Here is a 16,616-nt window from a genome sequence, read left to right on the forward strand (position 1 = left end):
ACAATGTCAAACAATATCTTGAAAAAGAGTGGTCAAATAGTAGGAAAAAATACATGCATAAGTTCCATCAATGATACAATAAATCAGTCATTGGGCATGCAATTTAATTGCTTTTTAATCGAAGCATCTTACCACATCCCGCCAACTAGGACAACTGTTCTAATTACAGCAGTCATTTTTGTATACATCAACAAAAGTAAACATTTCCAGACCTTCTGGTTAGTGTCTCTCATACAGAAACCACTTACAACCTAAAACACTGAACAATGATCATAGAACAACAATGGTTAATCCGACAGTCCTCTCCTTATTCAAGGAGCCATGTGGTGTCCATTAATAATTATGTAGAAGCTCCACATGTAAGATATGGTTGCAAAGTAAATCCCAGACCTACAACATCCTAATTTTCAAGGAAATCCTAATCTCGCTTTAGTGTTAAAGCATGCTGCTTATACAGTAAAAATATTGTTTATATAATCAAAAATGTGCTCCACAGGTCTATATAGAACACCCTTGTGTCACATGCCGGTATTTTTTTAATTTAAATCTCCATATTTAAAGCTGCAAAATGACCAAAACATATTAAGCCTTACAAACTAAACTTACCCTAAAGCGGTGTTGTTTTCTGATCGATGTGAATGAATTCCTACATCTCATAAATAAACTAGAAATAATACAAAAACATAGAAACCTCATTCAGTAGAAAGAAAAAAGAAAAGAATATCCTATGAGACCAAACCACTTCATCTCAATTAAGTTCTGCTACTTACTGGTCCCAAAGGCACTGTCCTAAATGCTTGCATCTATTTAGGAGTCAGGGCAGCTTAACAGATGTGCACAGGTGAAATCCATCCAACGTGAATCGGAGTGCCCGAAAGGCCGGCTACTCCTGAGATGGACGTTTATAAAGCGTTAGCGGCGGCCATCTTGAAGGTATTACCGATATTGGCCTGAGGATGATCGTTTTTTTATAAATGGGGTATAATTTCCCCTCGTGTGTTAAATAAACTAAACCTGCACCGATTCTATTGCTATAAAAATATGAAAAAAGGTTAAAAAAAAAAAGAAAAAGGGGGGGGAGAAAAAACGGGGGCTTACTTGGCTATACTTAAATTCACTCATAATTACTCATCCCATGGCGGCCATCTTATAATTTAACTCTATTTATTGAGTGGCGGCCATCTTGTGGGGGTGTCTCATAGCATTATTCAGTGACTAAAATTAAATAATACAACTAATAAAACCTTTTTATATTGTTTGAAACATATATATTTCTGAAGCAAATGTATATCCTCAAGGTTATATTTATATTTCCAAATTGAGTGGGTGAAATATGGTCTTATAAAACTGATCTAATGTATAAACATAATGTAGTGTTGAGGTTGAATACACTATAAGGAAAGAAACTACCACTCACACTCCTGTGTAAGTTTTTGTAGTATCTTTATTCAGGATTCACGACAGCCATCAGCACCCTAACAGGTCCAGAGCCAGCCTCCAACTGCCAACCCACCAGGCTCTAGAACCCCCAGTGCACTGATGTAACATGGAACATAGAACTTTTAAGATACATAGATCTAAAAGGCAAAGAGCCATAATAAAAGTAACACGATATGTCACATATGTCACATATTACACATAATCAGCATGATTAGTGACACATAAGAGAACCTATAACTAAATTTGAACAAAAACACCTATGTCTAATTAAAAAGAACTATAACATTTTAGTATAAAAGAGACTGAGCTATTTTCTTCTCTTTTTTCATGAATTCAAAACAGAAACAAAATTCGAGGTGAGCTATAGCAGTGCCCAAATTTCATCTTGATCATTCAAACCATGTCTCGCTGTTCCGAATTTCTCGATAAATCGCGCTTCCTTCCTAATCAAATGTTGTGACACTGATCGTCCATCTCCTTTAGTCCGAACCACCTCCAATACAGTCCACCATATATATATTCCGATGAATGGTTCAATTCACAGTAGTGTTCCACCAATGGTGTGCTCTTGATGGCACATTTAATCCTAGATCGGTGTTGGAGTATCCTTGTTGTGATGTCTGCCCTATATAAATCAGGCCAGAAGGGCATTTGATACAATAAATTAAATTTTTTGTGTTACAATTTGAGAAATTCACTTGTCGGTGTACCAATCCATCCAAAAGTACCTCCTTCGATTCACTAGTGAATTGGCACGCTACACAATTCTTACATTTATAATGACCCAGTAAGGGGGGTAATTGTAACAAATCTCTAAGATCTCTTATTTTTAACAGGGTATGTGGCCTTCACCCAGTGTTCCCTTAAATTACGAGCTCTTTTCAAACAATGGGTTTTCAATCTCTAATCCTGCCAAGATTCTCCAATTACTCTCTATAATAGACCGTACCTTATTAGCCTTAGTACTGTAGATAATTACACAGGTTAATGGGTTCTCTTTTTGTCATCGTTTGGGGAGCAAAAGGGTGTACCACGCTCTTTTTAATGCTGTTTTGACAAATTTTTTAGGGTATCCTCTGTTTATTAATTTTGATACCAACTCTGAATCATTATTGAAATAATCATCTTTATTACTACAGTTCCTTAGTATCCGAGGAACTGCCCATAAGGAAGATTTTCTTTCAAAGTCCTCGGGTGGCCACTCGTAAAATGCAACAAGGTATTTCGGTCTGTTGGTTTTTCATACAGACTAACTTGTAAGTATCCTCCTTTATAAATAATCCATAGATCTAAGAAATTTATCCTTTTATTATCAGCATGCATAGTATACTTAAAGTCTGGTGTGCGATGGTTAAGCCATTCATGAAAGGTAAACAACGATGTCTGGTCTCCTTGCCAAATCATGAAGATGATATCTATATATCCGAACCATTTTGAAATATTTTTCAAAAAGGGGTTACAATTGTTATATACCCATTTCTTTTCAAAACAGTCCATTATTAGGTTAGCTTTAGCTACCTCTGGGGCAAAGCTACAGCCCATCACCACTCCTTTAATCTGCAGGAACATCTCTTTGTATAAAAATATTTTTTTTGTTAAGCATAAACTGGCCAAGGTGGTCCAAAATTCAGTTGGAGTATGGATAGGAGGAGACCTAGTATCAAGCACTTGTCTGATGGCCTCTATTGCCTCATCTTGGGGAATATTTGTATAAAGTGCTTCAATGTCAAAGGTCACCAATTTTTTTTCTTTTCATCGAATGGTAAGTCTTCTATTTTATTTATTATGTCCATAGAGTCACAGACATATGCTTGTGTTCGAGTCACAAATGGTTTAAAAAAAGTATTGATGTATTGGGCAAAAAGGTTCTAAAATGGAACCACACGCTGACACAGTCGGGCTGCCCGGAGGATTCTCTGGATTTTTATGTATTTTAGGCAGAATATAAAAGCGAGAAATTCTCCTAGAAGGTCTGGAAATGTTTACTTTTGTTGATGTATACAAAAATGACTGCTGTAATTAGAACAGTTGTCATAGTTGGCGGGATGTGGTAAGATGATTCGATTAAAAAGCAATTAAATTGCATGCTCAGTGATTGATTTATTGCATCATTGATGGAACTCATGCATGTATTTTTTTCCTACCATTTGACCACTCTCTTTTAAGATATTGTTTTTCATTACCCAGGTCTTGTAGGGTTAAGTGGGTAAACCCCTATTGTTTTCAGTAGAACAATGTCAAACATTCACCCTCAATCACAGATCTGGACCAAAATCCATCGCTTTTTTGCTTGCCTCGCCATTCCACTTTGGACCCAGTCATATGCAAATCCATCTTGACCCTGCTCCCATGGGAATAGTCCAGCCCATGGCGAGCAAAAAAACGATGGATTTAGGCCTCCCATCTGTGACTAGGGGTGAATGTTTGACATTATTCAGCATTCCGTCCATCATCTTTTCTTTTTGCATTTGTCCCCCTAAATGGGAAGGGTATGTCCAGGTGTGGGTCCCGTGCTCGCTATACCACCGGATTCAGTCCAGCATGGCTGATGAAAGGTGATACTCCAAAACTGGACCTAGGATCCCCGTTTCCGGTCCAGGGAGGACCTGGCCTGGCAGTTCGGGCTACACTGTTCTCATGAGGATCAGGGTCAAGATTGATTTGCATATGGCTGGCTCCAAAATTAAATGCTGTGGCGAGCAAAAAAACTATGTATTTACAGATCTATGACTTGTGAACATTGGCAGCATTCCGTCAATCAACTGTTCTTTTTGCATCCATTTTTAGGGTCGAGTCTGCGTATCGCTTGCGAGACGCTGTAGTAGTTAGAAAAGGGCTCAGAGCCCCACCCATGTCATGTCAGTGTCTTTCATTGAGATTGCCTTTTAAAAATCGGCTTGCTTTCATTAGTGGAAGGCATGATTACGTCATGCCTTTTCCGGTTGTTAGCCCTCCTCGAGCGCAGCGACCAAGTACTGAAAACATACGAGGCTCGCTGTTTTCCGTACGGTTTGTGGACTACTTTTTCTCTTTTTTCGCAGTGCGATCTTGAAGTGAATTCTTTCTTGTAATTTAGAAAATAGAGTCCTGGAGACGGCAATAAAATCTTGTTGATGAGTTTATTCTTCAAGATATCCACACAGGAACTCCAGCCTCACCTCCAAGCTGCTCCACTCATCTCCAACTGCCCCCTACCACATTCCAGAATCTTTGATGTCTGGAGCAGCATGGGGGGAAGCGGAACATACCAACAACCAAATAATAATATAACAATAAAAGTAATTTAACGATAGACAATTGTCATGTAATAAGATAAAAATATTAACTAAAAAATATGAACTATACTACACTACCTCCCTTTTCAAAACAAGAAAAGCACACAAAAAAAAAATGAATAATAAAATAACAATTCATCTTAACTTAACAACTCTATTTAAATTCCAAATGCGCCCATCATCAACCTTTATCGCTCCTCGGAAAACTTTAACAACTTTAAAAACTTTACTATAATGAGACTGTCCACCACCTGTTTTTCCAGTTAGTTTGATTTTAACAGAATCCCCCACATCAACTAGTACCTTCTTCACAGATTTTCGCAAGTCATAAATGCGTTTTCTCTCTTTTTGACAGTGCACATTTTTCTCAACAGCAATCTTCTTTTGCAACTCACAATCAAGTTCCTTTTGAGTATATTTTTTAATCCAAGGAGGATCCAACCTGGTATGAGGAAAACGTTTCTTGAACAGAACAAACGGAGATTGGCCTGTGCTTGAATGAGGAGTAAAACGATAATCCTCAACTTTGCGTCTAACCATACTCACCCAATCTTCCCCCAATTGCCTGGCTAATTGAACAGTTTCTTTTAAAGTTCGGTTGAATCGTTCTACCATACCATTAGTTTCTGGATGATATAGTGCACACCTGTTATGTACTATACCTCTAGAGTTTAAAAAATCACACATTAACCTTGACGTGAATTGGACCCCATTGTCAGAAACAATACATTTCGGGTTACCTTCTCTACCAAATACTTCAGATAAGAAACGGATAACAATCGTTGAGGTAACATCATGCGTGATCAATACTTCTGGCCACCGTGACAATACATCCATAACAACTATAACATATTTTGAAGATGTACCAGAACCTATTGGACCCATTATATCAATGGAGATTTCCTCCCACACTTCTTCAGGAATTTCTTTCAAAAACATTGGTTGAGTCCTAAGTTTCAGACTTTTATCTGCAACTCTGCACTCAACACACTCACGAACTCTCCTCTCAATCTCTAGATCCATTCCAGGCCACCAATACACACCTCATTCTTTCCTTCGTTTTGCAAATTCCCTGATGACCTTCATGAGCCAGATTCATCAAACGTCCACGCAAACTTTTAGGAGGTATTAATCTACTACCCCTCATAACCAGATCATTGCAAACAGAAAGTTCATGCCAAATTTTCTTAAACTGTTCACCATACCTGTCTTTATTGCACCAAGTCTTACCACCAGACAACATACTTTTGATGTTTTTCAACTCGTCATCCTTGTCAAGTTCTGATTTCCACTCATCTTCAGAAACACAACCCTCAGTAGTATTGCAAACTTTCACTTCCTCATCCACCCACCAAGTCCCCTCACAATCATTCTCATCTAAGTTTCTTACTCTCATCCTAGATAAACAATCTGCAGTCCTGTTATCACACCCAGGCACATACTTAACAGAGAAATGAAAATCCTGCAGACCTACAATCCATTTACATATACGAGATGAAATATTATCCAATCCTTTCTTCTCAAACACTTCACGTAAAGGCTTATGGTCCGTATGCACTTCAAACCTAGTTCCCCAAAGAAACTGTTTGAATTTTCTGATGCCCCAAAATATTGCCAAAGCTTCCTTTTCAATAGTGGAGTACTTGCTCTCCGCCCCACGCAGACTGCGTGAAGCAAAAGCAATATTGTTCAACTTGTCATTGTCTACCTGCTTCAAAACACATCCTAAACCCTTCTCAGAGGCGTCAGTAGAAAGGTAACAAGGTGAACCAGGACGGAAACTGCTGAGAGACTGAGCACTAGATAAGGCTTGTTTTAAGTCTTCAAATTCCGTTTGACAATCAGCATCCCAGACAAAGTCAACACCTTTCTTGAGCAGGTTCCTTATGGAAGAGCTTCTTCTGGCAAAATCAGGAATGAATTTAGCATAAAACTCTGACATTCCCAAAAAGGCTTGAACATCACCTTTACATTCTGGAGCAACTAGATTCACAATAGTAGTCACTAATTCCTGTTTAGGTTTAACCCCATCCCTGGAAATGACATGACCCAAATATGAAATTTCTGTTTTGAAAAATCTGCACTTATTACCTTTCAATGTAATACCCCGTGACTGAAATATTCTGAGTACTTTCCTGACTAACTCTTTGTGCAATTCAAATGTTTCTGAAAAAATCAAAACATCATCTTGAAAAAAATTTACGCCCTCAATACCCCCCAAAATATCATCCATTAATCTCTGAAAAACAGAAGCTGCAGAACACAACCCAAATGGCATTCTATTGAACATGTAAACTCCAAATGGTGTAATGAAGGAAGTAAGAGGTTTGGACTCATCACACAACTGTACTTGGTGGTAGGCCGAACTGAGATCAAGTGTAGTGAAAAACTTAGCATTCCCAAGAGAACCAACCATCTCTGATATATTTGGCAGAGGAAATTTGTCTTCAACTACAGCCAAGTTAAGGTTTCTCAAGTCCACCCACAATCGGATTTCTCCTGAACCCTTCATAGCAACCACAATGGGAGCAATCCTTTCTGCCGCCTCCACCTTCTCAATAATGCCTTGAGATAACAACCTCTGCAGTTCCACCTTAACCTTATCACGAATACTAAAAGGAATGTTTCTAACTTTACAAATTTTGGGAATGACATTATCTTTCAAAACAATACGATGCTTATACCCCTTGATGCAACCAACTTCGTTGTTGAAAACACAGGGAAATTCTTTCATGAAATCATCACTAACATTTGTTATTTCCTGCACCTGCACCTGAGGATTCGAATTAGGATTCAATATGATTCCCAATAACTTCTGATGGGGCCAGCTTAGTATTGTGTCTCCTACAACTGGAACATAAACTTTGCCTACAATCCTGTTTCCTTTGAAGTTAATGTTCGCATTGAAATAACCTTTGAGCTCAATGGGCTTGCCGCCATAACCAAAAGGTGTAACATCTGGAACATGTAATGTAACTTTTCCCAAGAAATACTTATCATAATCAGATTGTGAAACAAGGGTCAATTTCGCTCCAGAATCCATCATCATAGAAATGTCAACGCCACCCACCTCCACAATATCTGACGGATAAGCACAATGATGATCAGAAATGCAATTGACGTCATTAACTATTTGAAGAACAAAGCTATGCTCTCCCTCCTCCCAGTCCATACATTCAATTTCATTGACCTTAGCATTTTTCTTTCCCATGGCCCTACAGCATTTAAAAAAATGTCCTTTTTTCCCACATTTGTTGCAAACAGCATTGAGAGCTGGACACATTTTGTTGTTAGCCAAATGTGAAGGTGAATTACATCTGAAACAAAGTAATCTTTCTTTCACCGAGGAGTTTTGTCTCACTTTAGATTTAACATCCAAACTATGCACTGTGGAATCTGTTTTCTTAGATTTCCTTAGATCTTCGATGCAAGACTCAGAGTGTTCAATCTGTTTAGCCACCAACAAGACCTCTTCCAGCGTAGGATCTCCTTTAGACCACAAAGCTTCTCTTACTTTGTCACTCTTACACTCTAGCATGAACTGATCTCGAATTCGTTCGTCCAAGTTGTTGTCGAATTTACACTGTGCCGCTAATTTCCGTAGATTAGTAACAAAGTCTTCAATCGATTCTGAATCACCTTGTTTACACTTTCCAAAATAAAATCGTTGAAGAATAATCAAAATCTTTGGTAAGTAATGTCTGTCCAATTTAAGTAACATTAGTTCAAATTCATTTAAGGAAGAGTCTCCATCAGCACCATCAGGGTGTGTAATATGTGGCAAAGTCTCTAAAAGTTCCTGTCCTTCCGCACCCAAACAATGCTGAAGAAGCGAAGTTTTCCTCTCAGCTGATAAATTACTTCCACAAACTCGTATATAAGTGAGAAAAACTTTTTTCCATTTGCTCGAGGGAATAGATGGATCACCCGGTACGGAAAGAAAAAATGGAGGAGGCGAAATGTTCTGCATTTTGACAAGGAAGAAAAAATAGCGTGCCTCCCAAGAAAATAGATGAACTCTTCAGTGTACTCCTAAAAATTCGGAAAGTTGGACTCTTTCAGACAAGAGTCTGGTAGGTCCAGACTAAGCCTGATGAGTTTAACTGGTACTTTGTCTGCTTCCGAAAATGCTTTTTGTACATTGAAAATGCATGGAGATACAGAGATCGATGAGATGTACTCACCGCGAGTACAAAAGAATTATATTGTTACACCACGAAACTAAAATAAGCCTTCATTCATGACACACGCGCGGTGTCCAGCAAAAAAAAATATTTACATAGAATGCTTTCATTCGCAGCACTGTTACACAATTGTTTAATTAGCGCGATGTCAGAAAACTTCAGGGAGTTGTTACGAGACGCTGAAGGAAGCGTTTTGTGTTTATGTAGAACACTTTAGTTCGCGGCACGGTCACGCTGAAGGAAGCGTTTTGTGTTTATTTTGAAAGCTTTCGTTCGTGGCACGGTCACACTGAAGGAAGCGCTCGAGGCAAGCGTTGCTATGGCAACCAACTCTCGAGTGAAACGAAAGGAACAGAATTTTTATTATTATTAAATCAGTAGAAGTAAACAAAATTAATAACGATGTAGCAGCGCAGTGAAGAAATGTCACAAGGATCAAAGGCGTGGAGACATTACCTTTGAATGTGACACGAAGTAAGATGAGTTGAAGTTCCAAGATTAGAAGAGGTTCACCTCGTCGCCAAAATGAAGTGAATTCTTTCTTGTAATTTAGAAAATAGAGTCCTGGAGACAGCAATAAAATCTTGTTGATGAGTTTATTCTTCAAGATATCCACACAGGAACTCCAGCCTCACCTCCAAGCTGCTCCACTCATCTCCAACTGCCCCCTACCACATTCCAGAATCTTTCATGTCTGGAGCAGCATGGGGGGAAGCGGAACATACCAACAACCAAATAATAATATAACAATAAAAGTAATTTAACGATAGACAATTGTCATGTAATAAGATAAAAATATTAACTAAAAAATATGAACTATACTACAGATCTTGCTTGTTTAGCAGTGCGATCGCGTTCGTTTAATTTCCATTTAATGAGGCAAGAAAAGTCGGGTTGGGACTTTACAACTGCTAATAGCTCTAACTCAGAGAAAACCGAGACCCGTTGCTTTGCAAATGCTTGTTTTATAGCAGTATGCTTGAGTGTTAAGATTAAATGTGCAAATAGCCATACTCTGCAGTGGAAAGACTAGTATGGTGCCGGGAGAGTGATTCCGACATTATTCACAATAAAAATGTTTTAAGGTTTCAAATACTAGATTTCAGCGACAAAACAAATGAAGTACTGGGTAACACAATATTGAGCACAGGCTGCCTTTGGAGTATATTTTTTCTGTAAAGGAAGGGGAGGTGACATTTTAGTAATATTTTAGAGTTACTCATGACCCCGAAGCCTTGTCCTATATTGATGCAGTGTTGAACGAGGGTACTTGTAATGATCTAGTTTTCGTGGATCTTCTATTCCGTTTACTGTTACAGTCATTGGCATGCACAATTGAGTTCTTGTACAGGCTGGACTTATTCTGTGATAGCCTGCGCAACGTCCAGAACTTTCACTTGCAGGCAAAGTCATCCACAATGTGACAAACTTTGTAAAGTTGTGAAGCTGTTAGCGAACTTTATGACCTCTGAAGGACTTTGTGTCTGAAATTATAAACTTAGACAAGTCTACTTAATATCCTTTATCCTTTAATATCATTTATCAGAAAGTTGTGGTCAGTTTAAGAATGGGGTTTTACTCATTCATTGTTACTGTTGTTTTTTAACTATTACCTCTACTTTACTTTGAGGTACTTTAGTCTTAACACATTCTTCTTTCTTCTCCTTCACAGCGTTTGACTATGGTTTATTTTTGTCTGATGAAGATCCTCGGAAGGGCATATGGCTAGAAGCTGGAAGAACGCTGGATTATTACATGTTAAGGAATGGGGTAGGGATATTCATATGAACTTCAAATTCTGTGTTAGTTGTAATTAGTGATAAAACGTACTGTGCACTTTTGATCTTTGTACTTGGAGTATTCTCCTAAAATAGGCTAATGTATGTCAGTGAAGTCTAAATCCTCAATGAGGAGGATTTCTCATGGTTATACAGAGGTGGCATCAATTCACTTAATCTCGAGTGATATGTGGCCCTCTCGTGAAACTGGTGATGACAAGGAGCTTGCTCTGACTACTGGATGACCAAAATGAAACAGTCTTTCAAACTCTTGGGATAGAGGTATTGCAAGTGACCCTGGGACCGAGAAGTTGCACAAGGCAAGAGCTTCACCTAGGAGAAGTTAGCCGGCTCATCAGAAGATAATTTCATGAACGAACATTCAGAAGAGTTGTAACTGTTTGAGAAAAGAAACACAAAGATTAGTTGAAGTGTGAAACTAGCAAGAGCGTTGCCTTCCTGCGTGTAGATACCTACCTCAGCAGATTCGCACATCTAGCATGTTGTCTCCTAATCTGCCCTGTTGTATCTTCTGCCTTCTCAACCTTCAGAACCCTGGCTTGTGAGGCAAATTAAACAGTCTTTCTCTTTGTGTGTTTTGAAGTCCACAGAGGTATATGTACAGGTACTCAGCTTTGTATCACTCCAGTGGACACCACAGGATAGATATTACTGGTAATAAAACCTATATACGCTTTTTGCCCCTATTGCGCAGCTGTGGACCTACGTCCTGTCAGAGGCAGGCATTGTAAGCGTTACTGGGAAATTGTGGGGATGGCAAGATACAAAATGGTAGCTTATAGCAGTGTGGGAGATCACTTTGGAAAGTGAGCATACTTACTAGAATGGGAGACATACTATAACGCATCAAAGAGATCGATAGAAAGCCTGGTTCAACTCTGGGTGGCTTTTCGAAGACTACAGTAGTATGTCCGTACAACGGGATTCTGTTCCAAACCCTATGTCCCTGAGGCATGGCCTGTCAAGGTCCCTGAGAAACCAGTCCTCCTCAGCAGGAAGTTAAATTTGATTGAAAAGTTTGTAATGTCTTGTTGCTCTGTGTTTTATTTACATAAACATATGTTGCTAGTGTCTAGAGATGTCCAAGGTGTGGTAATATGCGTCTTGTGTTCTAGGATATCTTGGAATACAAAAAGAAGCAGCGACCTCAGAAAATAAGGATGCTGGATGGAGCGGCGAAAACTATCATGGTGGATGACTCTAAAACTGTTGGAGAGTTGTTGGTCACCATCTGCAGCAGGATAGGTAAGTTTGCAGTGGAAGCCATTAGTATCTGCAGCAGCATCACCCGCTATCATTTAAGATTCACACTCCAGATGCATTGTATATTGACATTTTTGATGAGATTGATCTTTTGATTCTATTGAGCATTCTACGTAGACCTTTCCTGACACCATATGTGATCAACAGGGTGCCCTCAATTTATTCTGCCAACCTCTCCATCAATCGCTTCATTACGTAAAGCAAGTGCTTGGAATAGGAATACTGAAGTACAGGTACTTGCTGTCGCGGAGTGTCCATTACTTAAGAGAAGTGCCTCTGCTCTTCCATTAAACATATAACATCATTGTTGCGAAGTGGTGGTACTTATCTGCCTATATAAAGCACTGCTTGCAGCCTTTAATTCATAAGCCTCTAGGCCTCCCCTCAAGAGTCCAGAGCTGCCACTTCCTTGACTCAGACACTAGCACATAATTTTTTTAATGTGAACCAGCTTTGCTCAGCTTCTGCGTCGCCTCTGCTGCGGCCAGGGTGCAGTTTGGATGCCCAGTTGTCTGTATAATGCTGTCTCGACGAGCTGTGATCGGCATTGAGGTTGGTGCTTGCTTTGGGGAGATTTCTTGTGCTCTCTTGTTGATGAAAACATCAGGCTGGTGTGTTCCTTCTCCATAATGTTTCAGATTGAGTAGGAGCTCTCAGAACAATAGGTTGTTTTGTTCAGGTTTAGAATGTTCCAGACACTTCTCTTAAGTGCAAATTAGCATTTCCTTGCCTGGGGGCTCTTTAGGGGCCAGATGACAGATGCTTCTCCTAATGTTTGCCCTGACCTGCAGACATATTTGGAACAACTGTTATTCATGTGACAATGATGTAAGTATACGTCATGAGGACCAGTTTGGAACACTGAGTGGGTGTGTCTGAGTTCATAAGCAGCGTTCATTATGGTTCTGTGGCTTTCCAGTGCCATATTGTATAAATGACTCAAACAATTCATGAATTCCACATCACCTGCCTCAAGCTATCCTTTAGTGATGTCAGAGTGCGTCCAGTGCAAAGGTGTTTGCTCATCATCCCTTATTTTCAGAGATTCAGCGGCCACTCTTTCGTCTTCTTCTGGTGCCAGTTTCTTGAAAATCCTCCAGAAGAGTTAGTATCTGCCTCCTGCTTTTGGCATCCCACAACCTTTGATGCATATCAGTTTTTTATTAAAATGCCCCGTGGCCTCTACTCTGAGTAGCTTAAAAGCGTGCGGGGCATCTTACAGACCAGGTGTTTCATCACATGGAACATGGTCTTACTGGCTAATAGAAAATATGTGCTTGCCACTGTGTTATCAGTGCAGATGCTCGCTTTGACAAGCACTGGTAACTGTTCTTGAAGGTGTTGTGTTCCAGGTCACTTTCCAGGGAGTGTGAGTCCACAACCCATGTCTCCTGCACCCAAAAGGTTAAGGGAACACTGCACACCTTTGCTGTCCAGAGGATCTACGAATTCCACAGCAGTAGGGGAATTTTAGTCTCAGTAACCCAGCCTTGGGTGTCATGGGCCCTGGTGGGAGGCCTATGAAAATGTTATTGCAACCTAAACCTGGTGTGTAACCACAGCCCCTACAGAACTTTGTCAGCTTGGAGTCAACAAATTAGCTATGCCTGAGAATACAGGTAAATGTAGGTGCCCACCGGCTGCCTGCCTCTCATCCATGCCTCATGCATGGTCTGATTGCTACTTCTCCAGCACACAGTACATGCATGGTCAGCAATCTGATACTCGCATCGACTGCGGAAAGTGGATACGAGGTGGGCCACAGTGGTCTGGCAGCCTGTCCATGAAGAGAGGTCGGGAAGAACTCAATTTCTTTTTGGTGGGGTTAGGCGTGGACATTATAATATTCTTCCAGTCGAATGCATGGCCACTTATGTAGCATCACACAGTAGCAAATAAAGAACACAGTGTTAGAACTTAGGATGTCAAACATGCAGTGTAATAGTTGCTTGTGATGCATTCTACTTGCATGCCCTGCTGGACTTCCTGTGCTTTCTAATCCAACTTCTTAACCTTTCTTCTGCTCTGTGGGAGGCCTCCTGCCTGTTGGGGCAGTGCTTATGATCACAGCAGCCTGTGTATGGAAACAGCTTGTTATGTGGGATGGGGTTTTTATAAGACTACTGATTAAAGACCGCATTCTTCCCTCTGCCATGAACCGAAAGTTAATTGAAAACATCTGTTACTAAAACTGTAGTTTTATCAAGTCTATAAACACATTTTTGATATTCAGGTTCTGTATGTTTGGGAGAAATATATTTTGTCGCCCAGGCAAATTATTATTTTTTTGTTTTTTTTCAAGAGCCCAATTACTTTTAAATGTGTTTCTTCCCCACAGTTCCCTTAGATAGGTTTTATTTTAATTTCCGACATCTTTATATCTGATATTTATTTTTATACCTCGCTTGGAATGTTTAAGCGCTGTAGTTTAGGTTTCACATTAGAAATCCCAGTGCTACTGCATACGAGAAGCCTAGCTAGGACTGTAATGCTTTCTTCTTGAACACAAACGTGTGTGTTGGGTGCACTCGTATAGTAAACAATGCAAGTGAAAACACCATTACCATATTACCACCGATAAAGGGAATCAGTGCCACATTTTTATATCTGAATACACTTAAGCCTGCCTTGGTCACGTAGAGAGCCTAGAACCTGCCACCTGAGCGAAGGTTGGTCGGCGCTTTAGTGCCTCCATGTTGAGATTGACAGCTGCCCTACCTCCACTGGCACCCCCAAAGTTTACTTGGGAAGCTTGGAAGAGAAGGTCGTCAAAAGAGACTGTTTGACATGAATTAGAATGAACGAAGGCCAAGTTAGAGGCATAGTTTGCTTACCTCTGGGTTGTGTAAATTAACCTGTACGGTGATGATACCGGAAATAATCATATTCAGCGTTTGCTGTGTTAGCTAACGGACCACGCTGGCTATTGACGGTGCAAGAGTTCATCATTTGTGTAGTATCGATCATGGTGTACTTTATCCGAGTTATTTTGGTTATGTGGGCACAGGTACCACATGGTTGCCGCAGGTGTAAGAAAGAGTTGTGCCAAGAACAGGAAGGGCAGATGCCAATGAGCAGCGACTGATCCCACATAGGCAAACTATCCATCATATGAAGCAAGCGGGAGTCTTGGGAAGGTCCAGCAGGACATTTATTCAGCCACAATTGACTCGCGAAAAATGAGCCTCCATTATACTGTTCTCGGACTTGCTTTAAAAAGCCTGCCTGCCTCTGAAGTAGGGTGTGTGAATCGCAGCTTCAGTTGTTAGAAATGGATCACATTTACCTAAGCCAGACAAGGAATGTAGGTGATTTTGTATGGCAATCCTCAATGACATGTCCATAGTATAAAGCAGGATGGTTGTTGCTTGCACTATCAAGGTCATAGAGGGGATTGTAAGAAATTATACATTCAAAGCGTTTGGTAGGCAGGAAGCCTGAATGAATATACAAAAAGAACATATGTTGATGATAGTGATGTAAGGTAACAAAGTATGCTTCGGTTGTGCTTAGGCTCAACTTATATTTGTCTACCATCTGAGTACTTTAATGTACTTAACAGAAATAATCTGTTCCACCTGTACCTTGGTTGATCTTAGTGTAAAAGTGAAGTCCAGCACAATGTGGGTTTCTGTTGAAATTCTTCTGTTCCTAGAAAGCGTGGTTGTAATTGATATTCTCTTCTTTAAATTCATCAAAGTAGCTCTTTACCCAGGCTGTGTGGCTGTCGCCCCCTGCTAGCAGCAACTGCAGCAAATCATTTAACAATGAAAGGACAATACATTATTTTTATTATCCTTTTATTGTTAAAGGGGCTGGGGATAATGAGCAGTGAGGGGAATGCACTGTGCACTCCCCTCAGTGCGCAAGTGTGTTTGGCCAGCCGTCTCGTGCTGGCCAAACACACATGCGCACTGCGCACTCTCAAGCCCAGCACTGTGTTGCCGAGCAGGCACAGGCTCACTCTCTGCCTGGGAGCCCACTGGCTGGGCGCTCCCAGCCAATCCTAACACTGCTCTGAGCCATGACTGTCCTGTACTGTTTGGCATAATCAAAGAAGTTGGACTCTCTCAGGTAGCAATTGTTTGCCTCTAGCAGCTTAGCATTGAAGCCATCTAATGCAACCTGCCTTTTCACACGCTATGCCCACCCTCTTTGGAAAATTGATGCCTTCAGAACACAAGGAAATAATTTTCTGATGTTTGTACTAATGACATGGATATGGACAAGCAGCTCATGCAGATGAGGCCAGACACTGAAGGCTGTTTTTTTCCTGTCCACCTATTCAAGGGGGATCTCTTCCAGTGTGCTTGGATGTTGGTGGCCGAGTGTTGGGGTGCTCATCTTGATCTCACCTGGTATGCTTAGGAGCAAATGGAACTGAGCGCTATGAGTTTGACTCCAAACTTTTCTCTTGCTTCATTCATGGGAACCAGATTTTGGTACTGGCTTACAATAAATTTACCAAGCATGCCTCAACATTCCTGTTTTGTATGCTCATCATTGGTCTGTCAGCCGCTCATCTGGCAGGGCAGGTGAAGGCAAGGATTATTTAATCCTTCTGTCCCTCAGTAACCAGAGGGAGTAGGCGCAGCATGTGTTGTAACAGCATTTTCGGATGTGGGGTGTCTCAGAATTAGGTCTGTTAGTACTAG

At 40.4% G+C, this 16,616-nt stretch overlaps 1 protein-coding gene across 6 annotated transcripts in view; it reads left to right on the top strand.

Moving 5' to 3' along the window:
• Positions 1-16,616, top strand: part of TLN2 (talin 2) — a 1,094,076-nt gene that overhangs the window by 533,923 nt on the left and 543,537 nt on the right. For all 6 annotated transcript variants that reach the window (XM_069221982.1, XM_069221985.1, XM_069221980.1 and 3 more), the window contains 2 exons: positions 10,572-10,669; positions 11,814-11,943. In XM_069221982.1, coding sequence (XP_069078083.1) covers positions 10,572-10,669; positions 11,814-11,943 — 228 coding nt within the window. The remainder of the gene's footprint in view (positions 1-10,571; positions 10,670-11,813; positions 11,944-16,616) is intronic.

Source organism: Pleurodeles waltl, chromosome 3_1 (assembly GCF_031143425.1).
Source record: "Pleurodeles waltl isolate 20211129_DDA chromosome 3_1, aPleWal1.hap1.20221129, whole genome shotgun sequence".
NCBI classification, from domain to species: domain Eukaryota; kingdom Metazoa; phylum Chordata; class Amphibia; order Caudata; family Salamandridae; genus Pleurodeles; species Pleurodeles waltl.